At 31.9% G+C, this 17563-nt stretch overlaps 1 protein-coding gene across 1 annotated transcript; it reads right to left on the bottom strand.

Annotated features, from left to right (window-relative positions):
• Positions 1-755: 755 nt before the first annotated feature.
• On the bottom strand, positions 756-15985 carry LOC128174860 (receptor-type tyrosine-protein phosphatase zeta-like). Its single transcript, XM_052840290.1, has 25 exons — positions 15811-15985; positions 15443-15646; positions 14839-14998; positions 14399-14565; positions 13798-14025; positions 13574-13705; positions 12483-12644; positions 11876-11984; positions 11358-11461; positions 10959-11197; positions 10110-10197; positions 9933-10000; positions 9781-9817; positions 9474-9571; positions 8634-8762; positions 8228-8385; positions 7763-7898; positions 7487-7603; positions 7331-7388; positions 7170-7213; positions 6599-6727; positions 6299-6418; positions 5921-6072; positions 2176-2311; positions 756-1821 (listed from the first exon to the last, which is right to left on the bottom strand). The coding sequence occupies exons 1-25, from the start codon at positions 15875-15877 to the stop codon at positions 1723-1725; spliced, it is 3141 nt and encodes a 1046-aa protein (XP_052696250.1). The 5' UTR covers positions 15878-15985; the 3' UTR covers positions 756-1722.
• Positions 15986-17563: the final 1578 nt, after the last annotated feature.

Here is a 17563-nt window from a genome sequence, read left to right as displayed (position 1 = left end):
ATTTCTTTTTTTTTTCTTTAAAAAATTATCACAAAAACTGATTAAAGATATTTACCCAAAAATAAACGCGATACTTAAACATGGAAATTTAGCTCCCGTTAAACTTTTGCCACATTCGCCCTTGTTCTCAGCGGGCAAATCCAAATCCTTTTAGTTATCACTCTTTAAAGACAACTGCTTCTGGGCGAATTCAGGACGGGTCGAAGCAGTTTGATATCGTAGAAGGTCGATTATAAAACGGGACGAAAATAGCCCTGTATACAGTATCTCACCAGTAAGGGTAATTTTTTTCACACAATACACCAGTGGGTGTTTAAAGGCCTAAAAACATCCGGCTTGCAAAATTATTTATAGTTTTTACTATTAGTTTAGAATATGTTCATTTTTGTTTAAAGAATAAAGATTAAATGCAGATTATTGGATTTGCCTAGTATTTTTGGATATGATTTCACAAAGATCACCTAATGTTTAAAAAAATTGATGTGTTGAAACAAAACCTGCATATTTATTTATCTGTTTTGATCAATACATAAAAAAGTCCGTGAAACATGAATGTTTCTAATGGAAAGCAACCAACCGTTACTTCCTCGACCGGTATATATTCCATAGTAGTACTGGGGGAACGGCTGTCACTATCGACCACAATGATGCAAAATCCATACCGTTTCTTTTCTTTCAAATTATTGCATTGACGTACAAGTAAATATCATGTAAACACTCATGTAAAAAAATATAAAACAGTTTTTTTCCAGAGGTGTTTATTTCAGTTTAGCGTATTTGGACAAATATTCCATACTTATATAGTTAAATGTCACAATATAAATTAAATGGGATATTGGCCCCTTCAAAAACTGTTAATGGGCTCAAATCTTATTTAACAATTTTCATTGGGGAAATTTCCAATTCGACAATGGTTAATGAGCCAATACACTGTTCGGTAAAAAATCAAAACACAAATGTTGAGTTATAAAATTTACATTGCACCATAATTATGCAAACTTCATATCGTGTTGGATTATCTTAATGTCAATCCGTATTTATATTGACACTTAAGAACCTATGTTGTTGTTTAAAAAAAAAGAGGTAATGATTTTATCGACTCTGGATTGTTTGCTGCTGGATATATTAATGTCATTATGTGCTTATTTTTTAATAAATATATACAATATTATTTATCCAATATATTTAATCAATGCCAGTTCTATCAGCATCATTAGGATTTTATATCTTAGAATTTCAATCAGTTATCGATAAAATGTAAAATGCTAAGTGATGATACATCGAATGTCTACAAAACGTTAAAAAAAATAAGGGGAGTTAAAGAATTAACATAATGCTGCTAAGTGATGATATATCGAATGTCTACAAAACGTACCAAAAAAATTTAGGGAGAGTTAAAGAATAAACATCATGATTATAACACAAAACCCGTAGAGATACCTTACAAAGCGAATTTATTTATTAACTGTCGCTGGTCTGTTGTAAATGTTAATCTATATATGCAGTAAATACAAAAATACTTATAATACTTTAATGTACCAAACTCTCATACAGAGATAAATAATGTCTATGAAAATTATCAAAAATGTTAAAAATACTGAATATATGTGAATACATTTTAAAGAGAAACCAGTTCTAATAAAAGACACATGTACATGTATTAAAAAATTCGTCTTCAGAAAAGGGCTAAGGTGTTCAAAGTTTTCGTCACCGTTGAAACTCTCAATTTGCATAAACATGCTCTTCCTGTAAATTGAGTTCTGCTGAAAAATTTCGTGTTGCAAATCGATGAACAAGTCTGTAACATTTCTTATAATCTTCCTAAAACGACAAAAATGCCTGATAATCACCATTCTGCTTTTCTGTGGTTTTATTTTAAAAGATTATAGACATAATTTAATAATTAAACACTTTGTGTTCATTTAACAAGCATTAAAACATATACTGAAAACAATTTTGTTTTAAATATGTGTTTATGTTACTTATATTAAATTGATATCAATGCACAAGACACTTTTTTAGAGAAAATTGCTGCATGATTAAAATTAACCATATTTAGATACCACAACCTGTGTGTTTTGGTTTTATTAGTATCCACAGATTCACTGTTCAGTTTGACTACTGATACAGTGATTGTCATAAAATACATGTTACACAGTGTTTGAGCACACTTACAACAGACATGGGTTCTGATGGCTGAAGTGTCAGTAGATATCTAGATAGCAAACTGATATCTGTCTCTCCGTCAACCCACAGCTGATGTAGGGCATTCAGAACGATCGTTGTCACAAGAACTTCTACGCTATTCTCACTGCACACAATTATGTAAAATATGAACATATGGTTTGTTTTAAAAGATTACGTATTCATTTTGTTAGAAATATAATTGAAACTCTCATTACCAATTACAATATTAAGAAATAAAAAGTTATTTATAAATGTCAGAAACATGGCAATAACTTCGTATGATTGGAATCGATAACGAAACAAAAGTTGTTGCATTGGTGTCAAATTAATGGGTTACGCAACTCGTTTTAATATAACACTTAAAGTTCTGTAAAATCTAACGATAATAATTTATTTCAATACACTACTCTAAAACTTTTGTTCAGAAAGTGCTCTTTTATTATTTTAAACTTTCAGAATAAGACAAACTGAACATCAAAGCTGACATTCATATCCGTGTTAATATTTAATCAATGACCTTCAGGTCCAATGGGCCGGATGTGACAATAAATTGTTGTATTATAATCTGAATTGGTATATATGAAACACTTTTCACTTTAATAAATGTGACTTGCTTACTTAATAACTTAATTGCATCATCACCATGTGAAATGAATCGTGACACATGCTCAAGAAATATAGTCCATCTCTTTAACAATTTACAATGCAATGTCTCAAAGAATTAAAACATTATGTCTTGGCTATGTAAAAAACAACAAGAGGCCCATGGGCCACATCGCTCACCTGAACAGCAGTTCCTTGTAACATTACATTTCGTAGCATATGCTTTTTCTATTTTAAACATTGAACCCCTTTCTGGGGACCCAGTTATGGTCCGAGGTTTATGGTTGGCTTGAACAACATAAATAGTAACATAGGAATGAAAATGTGAAGCACTGCGGTGGGACCGCACGTACACAACCTGAAAAACTGAACATAGCAGAGTTCCACTTCAAGAGGAATAACTCTCAGACTGTACAGAACACAAGAAAGATAACTCTTGGTTCCACTACATTAGAGTTTACACAATTCGAGGATCCTTGCATAGTAATCTCACAAACTGTAGCATTATAGTTCTCGAGAAAAACTTTTTAAAAACATTTTCAATATATCTTTCTATGTTAAACTTTGAACCCCTCTTGGGGCCACAGTATTAGTCCAGTGCTAAAGTTTTAATTATTTGGAATCTACATTATTTAAGGATGCTTGCCTAGTTATCTCACAAGCTGAAGCATTATAGTTCCCTAGAAAAAGATTTTTCAACATTTTCCCTCTATATTTCTATGCTAAACTTTGAACACCTCTTGGGGCCCCAGTATTAGATTGAGATCACGGCTTTTATAATTTCGAATCTACACTATTTGAGGGTGCTGACGTAGTTATCTGACAAATTGATGCATTGTAGTTCTCGAAAAGAAGATTTTTAAACATTTTCCATATATACCGGTACTTCAACATTTAACTTTAAACCCATCTTGGGTCTCTAGTATTAGTCCAGGGGTCACTATTTTAAAACTGTCGAACCTTCATTATCCAAGGTTGTATGCATGATAGTAATCTCACAAATTGAAGCATTGTAGTTCTCGAGAAGAAGATTTTTTAACATGTTACCTTTATATTTCTTTAATAAATTTTGACCCCATCTTGGGGCCCCAGTATTGGTCCGGGGGTCACGATTTTACCAATTAGGAATCTACATAAGCGAAGGATGCATGCATAGAAATTCCACAAACTAAAACATTGTAGTTCTTGAGAAGAAAATTTTTAAACTTTTCCTTTATGTTTTTTAAAATGTTTAAATTTTGAACCCCTCTTGGTGCCCATCAATTGTCCGGGAGTTACAATTTTTTGAATCTACATTATTTAAGGATGTACATGTATGCATAGTAATATCCCAAACAGTTGCACTATAGTTCTTGAGAAGAAGATTTTAAAACATTTTCCTACATATGTTAAAATCTAAATCCCTACTGGGGCCCCACTTTTTGTTCGTGGGTCACGATTTTCACAATCTTCACTATGTATACAACCTTTTGTGTATGTATTGGCATTTTTGGTTAAGTGGTTCTTGAGAAGAAAATTTTTAAACATTTTTCATATGTAGTTCTATGTTAAACTTTGAACCCCGCCTGGGGCACCAGTCTTGGTCCGAGGGTCACGATTTCTACAATTTAGAATCTTCATTATACATACAAGCTTTTGTGTAAATATTGGCATTTCTGGTGCAGTGGTTCTTGAGAAGAACATTTTTAAAAAATTTTCCTAAGGTATTTCTATGTGAAACTTTGAACCCCGCCTGGGGCCCCAGACTTGGTCCGAAGGGCACGATTTTTACAATTTAAAATCTTCACTATATATACAAGCTTTTGTGTAAATATTGGCATTTCTGGTGCAGTGGTTCTTGAGAAGAAGATTTTTAAACATGTTCCTATGTATTTCTATGTTAAACTTTGAACCCCGCCTGGGGCCCCAGTTTTGGTCCGAGGGTCACGATTTTTACAATTTAGAATCTTCACTATGTATACAAGCTTTTGTCTAAATATTGGCATTTCTGGTGCAGTGGTTCTTGAGAAGAAGATTTTTAAAAAATGTTCCTATGTATTTCTATGTTAAACTTTGAACCCCGCCTGGGGCCCCAGTTTTGGTCCGAGGGTCACGATTTTTACAATTTGGAATCTTCACTATATATACAAGCTTTTGTGTAAATATTGGCATTTCTGGTGCAGTGGTTCTTGAGAAGAACATTTTTTAAACATTTTCCATATGTTGTTCTATGTTAAATTTGAACCCCGCCTGGGGCCCCAGTTTTGGTCCGAGGGTCACCATTTTTACAATTTAGAATCTTCACTATATATAAAAGCTTTTGTGTAAATATTGGCATTTCTGGTGCAGTGGTTCTTGAGTAGAACATTTTTTAAACATTTTCCATATGTTGTTCTATGTTAAACTTTGAACCCCGCCTGGGGCCCCAGTTTTGGTCCGAGGGTCACCATTTTTAAAATTTAGAATCTTCACTATATATAAAAGCTTTTGTGTAAATATTGGCATTTCTGGTGCAGTGGTTCTTGAGAAGAAGATTTTTTAAACATTTTCCTATGTATTTCTATGTTAAACTTTGAACCCCGCCTGGGGCCCCAGTTTTGGTCCGAGGGTCACGATTTTTACAATTTAGAATCTTCACTATATATACAAGCTTTTGTGTAAATATTGGCATTTCTGGTGCCGTGGTTCTTGAGAAGAAGATTTTTAAAGACATGCACCCTAAACTTACTGTTTCGCAATTATCTCCCTTTTGAAAAGGGCTGTGCCCTTTATTTTAACAATTTATAACCTCCTTTCCATAAGGATGCTTTGTACCAAATTTGGTTAAATTTGGCCCAGTGGTTTTTGAGAAGAAGTTGAAAATGTGAAAAGTTTACAGACGGACGGACAGACGGACGGACGGACGGACGGACGGACGACGGACAACGGGTGATCAGAAAAGCTCACTTGAACCTTCGGTTCAGGTGAGCTAAAAACAAAAAACAAAAAAGCAAACAAACAAACAAACAAACAAACAAAACTCAATTATGTTTTCTAGTTAACACTGACTTCTATTCAAGGTAAATTCATATCAATGCCAGTGCATAAAATATGAAGTAAATTGTCAAAACTGTCTTTATTTAATCTTATGTAATATTTCTTGTCAACTTACTTGTTGAGAATGATAACTGGTTTGTCTTTCGGAACAGTAAGACTCGTGAAGGCATCTATTATATCCGATAGGGGTGTTACATTCGAGTAATCTGAATCTTTTTGTGCTACAGGCTCGATTAATCGAATGTCGACCTCTACATCATCCCCGTGCTAGACCGGAAAAAAAATAATGAATGAAATTTAAAGTCGATTGTGTGTGCTTATTATCTAAATAACATGCGATGTACGTCAGAAGTAACAAGTGTTTCCTTACAACTGATCTTATAAACACGTGGAGACTACATGTATGTGATTATATTTTATAATATAAATCATGAAAGAAACGATGCTTGCTTAAATTATATTAATTTAACATGCACATATTCCCCAGTATTACCTGAATAGCTACACCAATGGTCGACATTCTTTTATTAACACTGGTCACTCGACTCTTGGTTTGTTTTACGACATATCTACCAACAACCAGAGTGCTTCCTTCCGGTATCCATTCGTCAGTCTTAAATATTGAGGCAAGAGGAAATTGTCATTGGGACGTGGGTTTTTACACCACAAAAAGTACAGTGAATATTAATCATTGTAGGAACTTAAACATTATGACTCTACAACCACATAAATGAAGAAACAGATAGAATAATACAAAATCGTCATTGAACAAATAATGCAATGATATACATACAGTTGACTGTTCTGAATCTAGGACGACGACCACAGATGGAGAAACGTCAACCAACAAGGACAGAAACTGGGGGAGGTTCTTGGTAGATGGATGTCTCGATGATAGGAAACCCTCTTCACGCAAAAGTGACTGAAGTAAAAATATAAAACTTTATCTTAAGGAAGAACAAAAAAAAATGTTTCGTTTATCTAAAAAATGTACTTTTTAATACAAATATTTGGTTAGGTTTTCTAAAACTATAAATTTTATTTAGTTATTGTCATGGCCGGAGTAATTCCTTTTTTTAGGGGGGGGGGGTTGCATTTAAGTCACGTAAAGACAGACAAACGGACTATAAACATATTTTAATTGAATTCAAAACACATAGGCGGCAGTTTGTTCCTTAATATAACATGTTTAATAGCTGTGATATTTTGAATTTTTTCACTTGTATGACATTACAAATGATTAAGATGCTTTGAACTTAAGGAAATTGTACCAATCACGTTTTTTGTATCGTAATTTCCTGTACAATCGTTGAGGTCCAAAGACAGATAAAACTAGCGTCGCTTGTCAATTGTAACACACTTACAGGAAATTCAGCGATTATCAAGCGATCCTTATTCTCCGTCTCACCTGGAAAAAAAGAATTTCTAGTACAATCGTTTGCCTTAAAACATAAAAATTGTTTATGCTGAAAGGTGAATTTTGTCTTAAGATAAAATCAATCTAAGTACAAGTGAATCGTTTTACCGGGTTGAGCATCCCAATCATTTAGCTCCCTTTGTTCGTTAATGTATCTGCACACTTCCTGATGAAAAAGAAGTGTAGTGTTATGTACAAATAAACGTGTTTTGAATGAACAAATAAAGCAGGAACACCGTGTTTAAAAGCCGCTAGTAGTAAAACCTGAAATTCTTCCGTCAAAGTTGATCCGATTTGCTCGTTAATGATGTCCCGGCAAATAACGTGGCGTGGATAATTGAAAAATTCGTCCAGGCATTTGTAGACAGTAATATATTGGCCCTAAAACACAGGAATTAAAAAAAAATACACCCTTGGTTAAAATTGTTTATCGTCAAGATGTTTCTGTAAGACACTAAATTTTTAAGAGGTAATTGGTTTTAATTATTTTTAAAACACAACAAATTGGCTGTTCCTTTCATCCAATTTTATCTTTTTTACCGAAGTCTGGATCATGTGCATTCTGTATCGCCTCATAGCGCTGACATATTTGGTGACGTTTACTGTCCCTTTCTCTTGTCCATATTGCACAAGCGCGTCAATAGCTATGAATGTACCCGTTCTACCAACACCAGCGCTACAAAAAGAAATAATATAATTATTAAAGTAATTTAAAAATGGATTTTTTTTAAATTTTAAAATACAACTTCTGTTGGAAGAAAAGATAGTTTAATGATTAAGGTGTGCCTAGCCTGTAGATCTTATTTGCGTTATTTATGGTAGAGAATAGCAAATTTCATGAAACAAACAAACGAAAGTCATTCATGTCTGAATATTATCAGCAATCAATTTTTTATAAAATAGATGCGTTTGACAAAACGTTCACTTGTTTCACTAACACTCTAAAAGGTTCATTTGTTAATTTGCAATAAATGTGGAAAAGGAACAAAATTATGATTAATTAACCTGCAGTGGACAACAAGAGGTGATGAATCCCCATCTTTTTTAACTTGATCTTTAACCCGGAAATAGAACGAAAGAAGCTGCAATGTTGAAGGAATTCCATGGTCTGGCCACCCAGTGAAGTGAAAATGGTTCTGGTAACGAATTTCCTTGTTGTTGTCCTAAGATATATATTTGCGTCAGTGTGATTTTTTTTATCATTTTGATATATTGAATATATTCAGAATTTTTTCTATACCATACTGGTACAGAAATCAAGAAGATTACCTACTTTGCCACAACGTCAATACTTAGTATATGCAATTACAAATAAAAAATGCAAGCTAAATAAACGTTTAAAGGTTGTCTGTTATTTGTATGTTCATTTTTTCAAATGTATATATTAGACTGAAAAATATTTAAATTATACCTGATCGTTTGTTATCTTTAAGCGTCGAATGGTATAAAATGCGTAGTTCTTTTCTTCCAATGAAGTCACTGATATCTTTCCATAAATGAGTGTCCTTCCGAGAGATGGCCAATACTGTTCACATTTCCGCTGTTAACCGTTACAAAATATATCCATATGTATGTATATATCACAATGATCAAATCCGTTCAAACAGTTTAAAGAAGTCAATTATAATATGGACGTGTCTTTTTTTTCAACCTTATTTAATGATCAGAGTCATATTGCTATATGCATATTATGATGTTAAAATCCTTATTTAATAACTTTCGTAGGTCAATTACGATATATAAATTTATTTACATTTTCTGTGTCTCTATGTGATTACACTACGAATCAATTATGTAATGTACGTTTCAATGCATTCAAATAACGTATTGTTGGGGCGTATGTTGGGCTGCATAATGATTGTAGAGATATATTTCTTATAGTCGATTATGTATGGTATCTACATCAATAACATTAAAATTCAATTAAAGATAAATCTGTCAAGCATGGTTAAAAAACAGGGACACAAATATAAACTGAAAAGAAAAAATATTACATCCATAATTATTTTTTTTTAAAGTTTACTAAGGATGTTTTTTTATGTTTTTTTTTCGAAAATTAATTTGTCGGTATATACAAAACTAGTTTGTGTCTTTTTCTGCTCAATTATTATAATAACTAGAATATAAATGACCTTTTTTAAATAATGACAAGGAAAGGATCCATCACTGCTTTTAAAGTGTAAATGCGGACGTTTTGTTGAATTTTAATGTTTGTGATTTTATGTTTGTGTTTTTGTCCTGACAGACTCACTTTCTTCCCTTCGATAATCCCCGTTAGCATAACGATTGTGTGAATATTTTCCTGCCATATCATCCGCCAGAAATCTTTCACTGTTGTAGGTTTAGGGCCTGATGAACCACAAAATAGTAATTTTGATTTTAACAAATTTTAGCATTATTTTTTTAATATATGTAATAGTCAAATTTAAGAAAAGAAAATGTGATAAGCATATTTCTATACATCGTACAATTTTATTTATAAAACTTATCAAATATATTTATCAACATCCATTTATCATTAATATACTGTTTGTTGTGAGATTCGAATTAAAACCTACCTTGGCATGCAATATATTCCTGTTTACCAAAGGCATCCTACAAATTTTTATCAAATAACAAAATGTCACAAAAACTGCATCAAATTATTCTTATGATAAATTCTGTTATCATTATTTTTTTTTTCAACGATATAGCATAATATAAAACTTACAGAAATATAGCTGGCATTTATATAATCTTCGCTTTTGCTGTCTTTTAATATAACTCGTGTGTGGTCATCTAGAAAAATAAAGCAATATCAAGTACAAAGGCATTTTTTATATTTATCATGTTTAATCAAAAATGAACGTTGTTGACAAAGTGAGCTAGCAGAAAAAAATTTACGTACATGGTAGGGTGTTTTTGAAGCGGTTTTTTAAAATGTTTTTATCTTGGCCTCCAACAGAGCATCGATTTATGTCCCCCTCTGGCAAAGCCTATAAACGATAAATTAAAAAAAAGATAAAAACAACTAAACGATGTTTTGATGAAGCCTACCTACGACTCAGATATATTTAGACATTCCCATTATATACTTATAATACTCTCAGTTTGAAATGTCACTATAATGTGGAAGAGATGATAAACAAGTGTAGCAATCTACAAACATGAAGAAAACTGAAAGCATTCCACATGGATAAATGGATAGATTAAGATGTTTGCATAATTTATTCACATCAAGATCAAGTCAAGAACTGCTTTTGGCTGAACTTATTTACATTTAAGCAAAGCACGTCTCTCTTCTTGTTAAATATATTGCTGAGATCTGGACATCAACATAAATCACTCGTATTAACAATAAATCAATAGTGAACAAAATTAGTTGCTAAATTATTGTATTTATATTATATTATACCATTTACTTGACTCCTTTAAAATGCAATACAATGGTAAAATCTTAAAAGTAAACTCAACATCAAACTCCTATTTGCAAAATATAAATCAGAAAATGACAAAAGTAGATAGATACAGCTGTAGACTTGAATTGCCAAAAAAATCTATGATTGATTTACACATTGCATTACAAATATTGTTGCAAAGCCTTTTATAAAAAGCAAAAAAAAAACAACATTATTTATGCGCTGTAAAATTGATAAGTTTATCAAACTGTTTTTAAGTTTGACCTTTAAAAAATGCATTTAACAGTAGAAAAAAAAATCAAGCTGATTGAGGAAATGATAAGAGCAATCTTCCCTACTTTAAATTCTGCCTTGAAGCCCTCGTCCATTAATTCATGCTTCCTCAAAATATAGTCATGGAGGTCTTTAATGGAAATGTCCCCTAAATTTTCGCTGATGAGCTCAACATCATTTAGATCCGCCATTGAACCCCCACTTTTGGTTTCAATTTCACTTTCTGTGTCTTCTAACTCTGAATCCCTTTGTTCCTCTGCGTTTGTTATATAGCTGACATTATGGTAACTCATCGGGTATTCTTCTGTGAAACAAAGACATATGCTGTTTTTAAGAAAATTGTCACATTTAGTTGAAAATGAAATTTATTTATTTTTCAGTCAACAATGGTTATTTTTATTTTTTTTTAAATTACGTTAAAATACCTTTTAAAAGTTTTGATATTAAAATGAACATAGATTTACCGTCTGTCTCGTCATAGTAAACATTTGTTTTTCTCTCAGACATCGGCGTCTCCATCGGTTCCAGCCCAATGGCGTCTTCTGATTTGGTGTCCAGTCTTCGTTTTCTGTAAAGGGGGTCACATTGATATTTAATAAACATAATAAGCATATTAATATATTTTAATGCTAAATACTAAAGTCTGATTTGTTGAGACGCATTTTATAGTCCGTTTTATAATCCTCAGCGTTGGCAATAGGCTTGGCAACGAATAACACAACGAATTGTTACACGCGCGTAAATTATGCGCGCACGGCGATTCGCGTAGACTTCACGTGAGCAAAAAGTTATCTTTAAAGGTAAGACATTCGGTGTAATAAAATAAACAGAGACTGTTTTGGAAGGCAACAGAAGAAAAACATTTTTTTTACCTTTATAACACCATTGATACAGGTTCAAAAATGTTATAAAAAATATCCTGTCTGATTGTTTGAAATATAGTTAGTTTAATACGTTATTTTATCTTAACATAATGACAAACCTTCTAACAAGCAGACACACTACTAGGAGGGCTAGTAACACGATTAGAAACACCCCGACAACAGCCCCAATGATTGTGAAAGGGATATCTTCTGCTGCAACAGAACTACCTATGAAAAAATGAAGGCACTTTTAAAATTCACTATCATTCCGAATATTTAACATCTTATTCCAATACAAAATATTAGAACAAATCCCCGAAGCTGTCACATTATTGATACATTATGAGTTTGTTAAAAAAGGTGTAAGACATGCGAATGCAACATGATGTCATAAGATCAAACATTAGATATATACCATCGTGTAATTAGTGATTTGTTTGAGAAGGTAATACTAAAGCAAAGCGGTTTGTTTTCAATTGAGAAGAAAAAATCAAAATAGATATCATAAAAGTTTATGCAAAGCAACGAGAGTAAAAGTAAAATCTATCTTTGTTGCCTGTCTAGCTTCCATCAAGATGAATTGGTTTTGAAATACGCAACAAACAAATTCCTAAACATCAATTTATGATGTTTCAATTTGTTTATCAAATGATCTAACATATGTTTTGTAATGTTATCTTTATTTGATAATTAAACTAATCAAATAAGTTTATCTTAATCTCTTACCAAAACCTGCACTCTCAGGAATTATTTCATTTTCACAGAAAGGACCAGAGCGTGTTCCAATACAAGTTATGCAGTGTCCAGAGGACTGGTTACATGTTTTGTTTTGACAGTATTCACTGCAAGACGTGTTACAGAAGGGTCCATACAGAGTAGAAGCACATTCTGAAATAAGCAAGAAAGGAAAACAAGATAGGCATTTGAGGTTTATATAGATTAATAACTCTGAAAAAAATTTGGTTTAATTTATGATGAGGTGTGGTGTAAAAAGAAAATCATTGAATGTGTTGGCAAAGAATGCTTTGATAATTTCAAACTGTTCGGAATTTATCATGTTTTAAGTAATTTTCAGCATGGCTCCATTATGACAAGCACTAGACTGCCAAAGACAGGTAAAAAAGTTTATATTTAGTAACTCAATAATGTATATTTATGCGTGAAGAGTGAAAAGTTTGCGTAAGAGGGTCATTGATGATAGATACTGTAAATGCCTGGTGTGATTTAAAAGGACTATACGCCAGCATCCTTTTAAATAAATTGCAGTGAATTACTCGAGAGAGTTTATATTAAATTCAATTTGAAATGTATTTGTAATATTCTATTTTTATGTCTTTGACTCACCTTGCTCACATCTATCACCCGTCCACCCAGATAAACAGCCGCCGTGACATACTCCACTAATATGGTCACATGGCCCCTGATTTAGACAGTTTCCACATTGACGGGAACATGCCCTCCCATAAAAACCAGAGGCGCACTCTTCAAATATAGTACAAAAAAGAAGTGTTGATAGCTTGTTATTAAAAAGCTTTCTTCCCATGAAATTTTCATATTAATATTTGCAAATATTTTTCAATATATTATTCTATTAAAAAGCAAAATCATTTTTTGTTCACATGAACAATACTGTAATAAAGTGACCAACCAAATTCAAATCTTTTTAATATTTTGTTCATGTTTTAAAATTTAGCAGAAAGCTCTGGTGCAATATATCAACATTTGTTTAAAATTATATTATTGCAGCTATAAAAGACAGGTAGGCAAAAGAAAAAAAATGCAAAAAAGTAAAATTAAAATATTTAATAACTTCATACCTTCTTCACACCTTTCACCTTGGAATCCATCTTTACAACCAAAACAATGCCCGATTTGAAATTGACAGGTGTCATTAAAGCAGTTGTCTGGACATTTTGTGCAGTTCTCTCCATAAAATCCTATGTTGCAACCTTTAAAACGAATACATAACATTGCTTAACACATACTACAATGTACTTCTACTAGTCTGTTTCTGTCAATGACATATTCCAAAAGTGTTTACCTGTTATATTTAATTCACAGATATTGATGTAAGCAAACTCCGATACAAGGGATGTATCTGTATTATTCCTTGAATTATAAATCGTAACATAACGACCGGAAGTAAAACAATCGATAGTGACGGTGTTATCTAGTGGCTCTGTAAAGTCGTGTTGATAACACAGGGTCCCTGATTTCCAGTCTATGGTGTTAGACAGATGCACTGAAAATCCCGACAGGGTATCTCCTTCTATTAAGAAATTCAGCGATTAGTTTACAAGTTTGTGCTACATTTTCAGTTCTTTTTAATAGTTCTACATATTTTGGAAATAATGAACCCATAAAATATGTTTTTTACATTCCAATTTTAACATTTTTAAATGTATGCATATAATGTTTGTGCTATGTTTATATGTGTCAACCGGTATTGTATCTCCAGTTATTTTCAGTATGACTACGTTCTTTTAAAATGAAACTCTAATTATTACTGCATTAAAAACGATACCAAAGTTTACAAAGATAAAAATAAGACATTATGATATCTTCCTATGCATTTTAAAAAGTTCTAGACAATCAACACTTGAATTAACAATTTGATAATGATAAAACACGTTGTCCCTTACCTTTACAATTTAGCTCAGTCCTTTTAAAGTAACCTCTAAAAGACGAACACTGTTTGTCATTCTTTGAACAATCATGTATACTTGTTTCATTTCCGATGCATTCATAATTTTTATTTGCAAATGAATTTTCACTTGTTGATGTTTTTTCTGAAAAGCGACTGTTGTCTCTGTAAGGGATAAGCATGATTCGGGTAAAATATGTTAGAATAATAACGATGATCATCACTAGAGCTTGGTTTTCAGGAGAAATTTCATAAAATCATTATAAACAATTGGTTCAAAATAACATATACCATTGAACCAGGTTGAAAATTTGGTATTTTTAACCCTATACATGTACATTAAATTTGTAAAGCTCACGAAAAGGTTTCTATGCCATTTGTGTATATTATTTATTAGCATCAATATTTTTGTTTAAACAAAGGTTGAAAAAAACTCACGGTAATAGTCCCCAAATCATACACACAACTTGAGCGTCCTCTACAGTAAAATGATCATAACAGAGCCATCCGGAAACTGTGTTTGTTTTAACTGTGCTAGAAGTTCCGCTCCTAAAAATACCCGATGTGGACAAATCTATTGGTTTTGCATTGGTTCCTACTGTTTACGAATGAACAAGATAACGATATCATTATTAACTTAAAGAATAACGACAGAAATGGTTATGTTAAATGGTCATTGATAAAAAATTATCTCTTCAATATAAATGTTTAATTTGCTTCAATAATGCATTTCTAACAATCAATTACAATCTGGGTGTAAGTCGTTGAGCTATAAGCGAGTTACAGAGTTTATAGTTATTGGCTATGTGAACAAAGCTTTTGTTAGGAACTGTTTATGCTTACATCGAATTGAAAGATAGACAAACCAGCTTGAAGCAAATTTTTAATGGTATATTGAACCTAATAAAATTTTGCAAACAAAAACAAAGCACGAGCCTTATTTACTTGACAAAAATTGTGAGTCCTAGATCTTGCCTATAACTTTACGACTTTCTCTATACGGTAGCTAGGTTTAAAAGAATACTTTGAATGTAAAACTTACAACCACCATGTATGAAAGATAAAGATGCAATATTTTTCTCCTCCCCTAAGTCTACGGTAAGCCACGCCTCTTTTTGACCGGAAGCAGTTAGTGAACACTTTAACAGGTCCGTACTGTGGTCACCGTCCACAGCGAGGCTGGGGTCAAAGTCCTTGTTGTTGTATCTCTGACTCACTGTCACAGTCCCACCGAGAGCCAGGTTTTCTGTATTAACAACAGATAAATTTGTTAATTTTCAAACATGATAAAATCTTGTTTGTTTGATTAGTAGTAATAAGAAAAAATTAGCGTTATATATAAAGAAGTTTTAGAACAGTTTTAAATTCATGTATTGACTAAAATTAATTTAAAATAATATAATATCATACCATATTGAAAGGATTCTTTTATCAATGCGTAGTTCAATATTGTCACAAAGATAAGGTGGTAATCCATTATATATCAAACTACAATTTAAGATATATAAAATACACTTCCTGATCAACAAAAACGCATCTTAAATAATTCAGCTATTTTAAGTGCTTCTAAAACACGACCGTAGAAAAGATGAATTAATACTCCAATGATACTCTTGCTTGAATGTAAACAATTTTACTCGGGCGGAGATATACGTCGTTCATCGTTCCGGTTGACGAATCAAAAGGTACATTGTGGTTTGAAATAAGTTTTAAATTGAGGAAGATGACGAATTTTAAATAGATTTTAAGTGAACAGTAATAGGAATGTTAGGGATCTTAAATAAGCTCTACAAATGTCAGTCAGTAATCCAGGCTATGATATAACATGTTAGTTTGTTTTATTGTCTAAATTAATGCAGCTTATACCTACAGGCATTGCATTCTATTTTTGTCTCTTTCCGTTTTACTGCACTGCTTCAAGAAATCAATTTATATATTAAGTGTGTATGACTCTTATAAAATCATTCCGAAATTTTGTTGAACTCGTTCAAAAATTTATTTATAATTAGATAACTTGTGTTATTTTTTAATTTTATAATTGATCAAAATAAGTAAAGATCCCTATTTACGGATGCTTTCTTTTTCACATACATATATGTATAATTGCGTTGCGAAAGCGAAGACAATACATATTGATGATGTATCGCGATCTGTTACAAATAAAAGTAATTAAGTGGATTCCTGTTATTATAAGGAATTATGCAATACTTACTAGTTTCAACAAAACGCAGGACTTTATAATTGTCGAAAACCGTTATTCTAGTATATTACAATAACATGTACGTTGTAACAAGCAATATTTTGAAAATGTGAATTTTTATAAAAGATACTATCAACAAAATGTTAAGCATTTAAAGGCCTTTTAACATACAAAAAGGTTTGAATGTTTGTTAATTTTAGTTCATTTTAAAAAGGACAACCTTTTTCTACGTTCTTTTTTTTTTTTTTTTTTTTTTTTAAGACAACTTTATAGAACTCCCTTTAAGTATCAATGTGCAACATGCACCAACTCTAGCACAACATCAAATTTGGTCGAATCAAAGTCCCAGGGGATCGGTAGGGGGCCACAATGTAGGAGATGATGTTTTACATAGAATATATAGATAAAATCTTTAAAGAACTTCTCAAAATTTTTCTGACAAGAAAAGCTCATATTTGTGTAGAAACATCCCGAGGTAGTTTAGATTTAAATTTGTTATATTCATTGTCTCCAGGGGTAGGGTGGGGCGACAACTATGTAATGAAGTTTTACATTGAAATATATAAACACATTTTTTTAAATCTTTTCAAAAACTAAATTACCAGAAAATCTCAAACTTGTGCAGAAGCATCTTCATTTAGTTGCGAAGATTTAAGTTTATTCAAATCATAATCCCCGGGTTAGGATGGAGCCACAATGGGAATGTCAATTTTATACGTAGGAAGATATAGAGATTTATCTTTTTGATCATCTGGGAAAGTATTCAGCCAAAAAAGTTTGAAAGCATTGGTTGTGCAGATACAAATTACATTTGATCAAACTATGATTTCCTGAAGAAAAGTGTTGCCAAAAATAGATAGATTTTTGAAGCACTATTTGTGCAAAATTTTTTTTAAAAATCTTCTCACAATTACTAATTGAAAACGACAAAAAGGTCTTTGTATTTATCATAAAAAATATCGA

This window comes from Crassostrea angulata, chromosome 2 (assembly GCF_025612915.1).
Source record: "Crassostrea angulata isolate pt1a10 chromosome 2, ASM2561291v2, whole genome shotgun sequence".
Classification (NCBI taxonomy): domain Eukaryota; kingdom Metazoa; phylum Mollusca; class Bivalvia; order Ostreida; family Ostreidae; genus Magallana; species Magallana angulata.
Note: the sequence above shows the minus strand (reverse complement) of the source record. Positions and strands in the feature narration are given on the sequence as shown.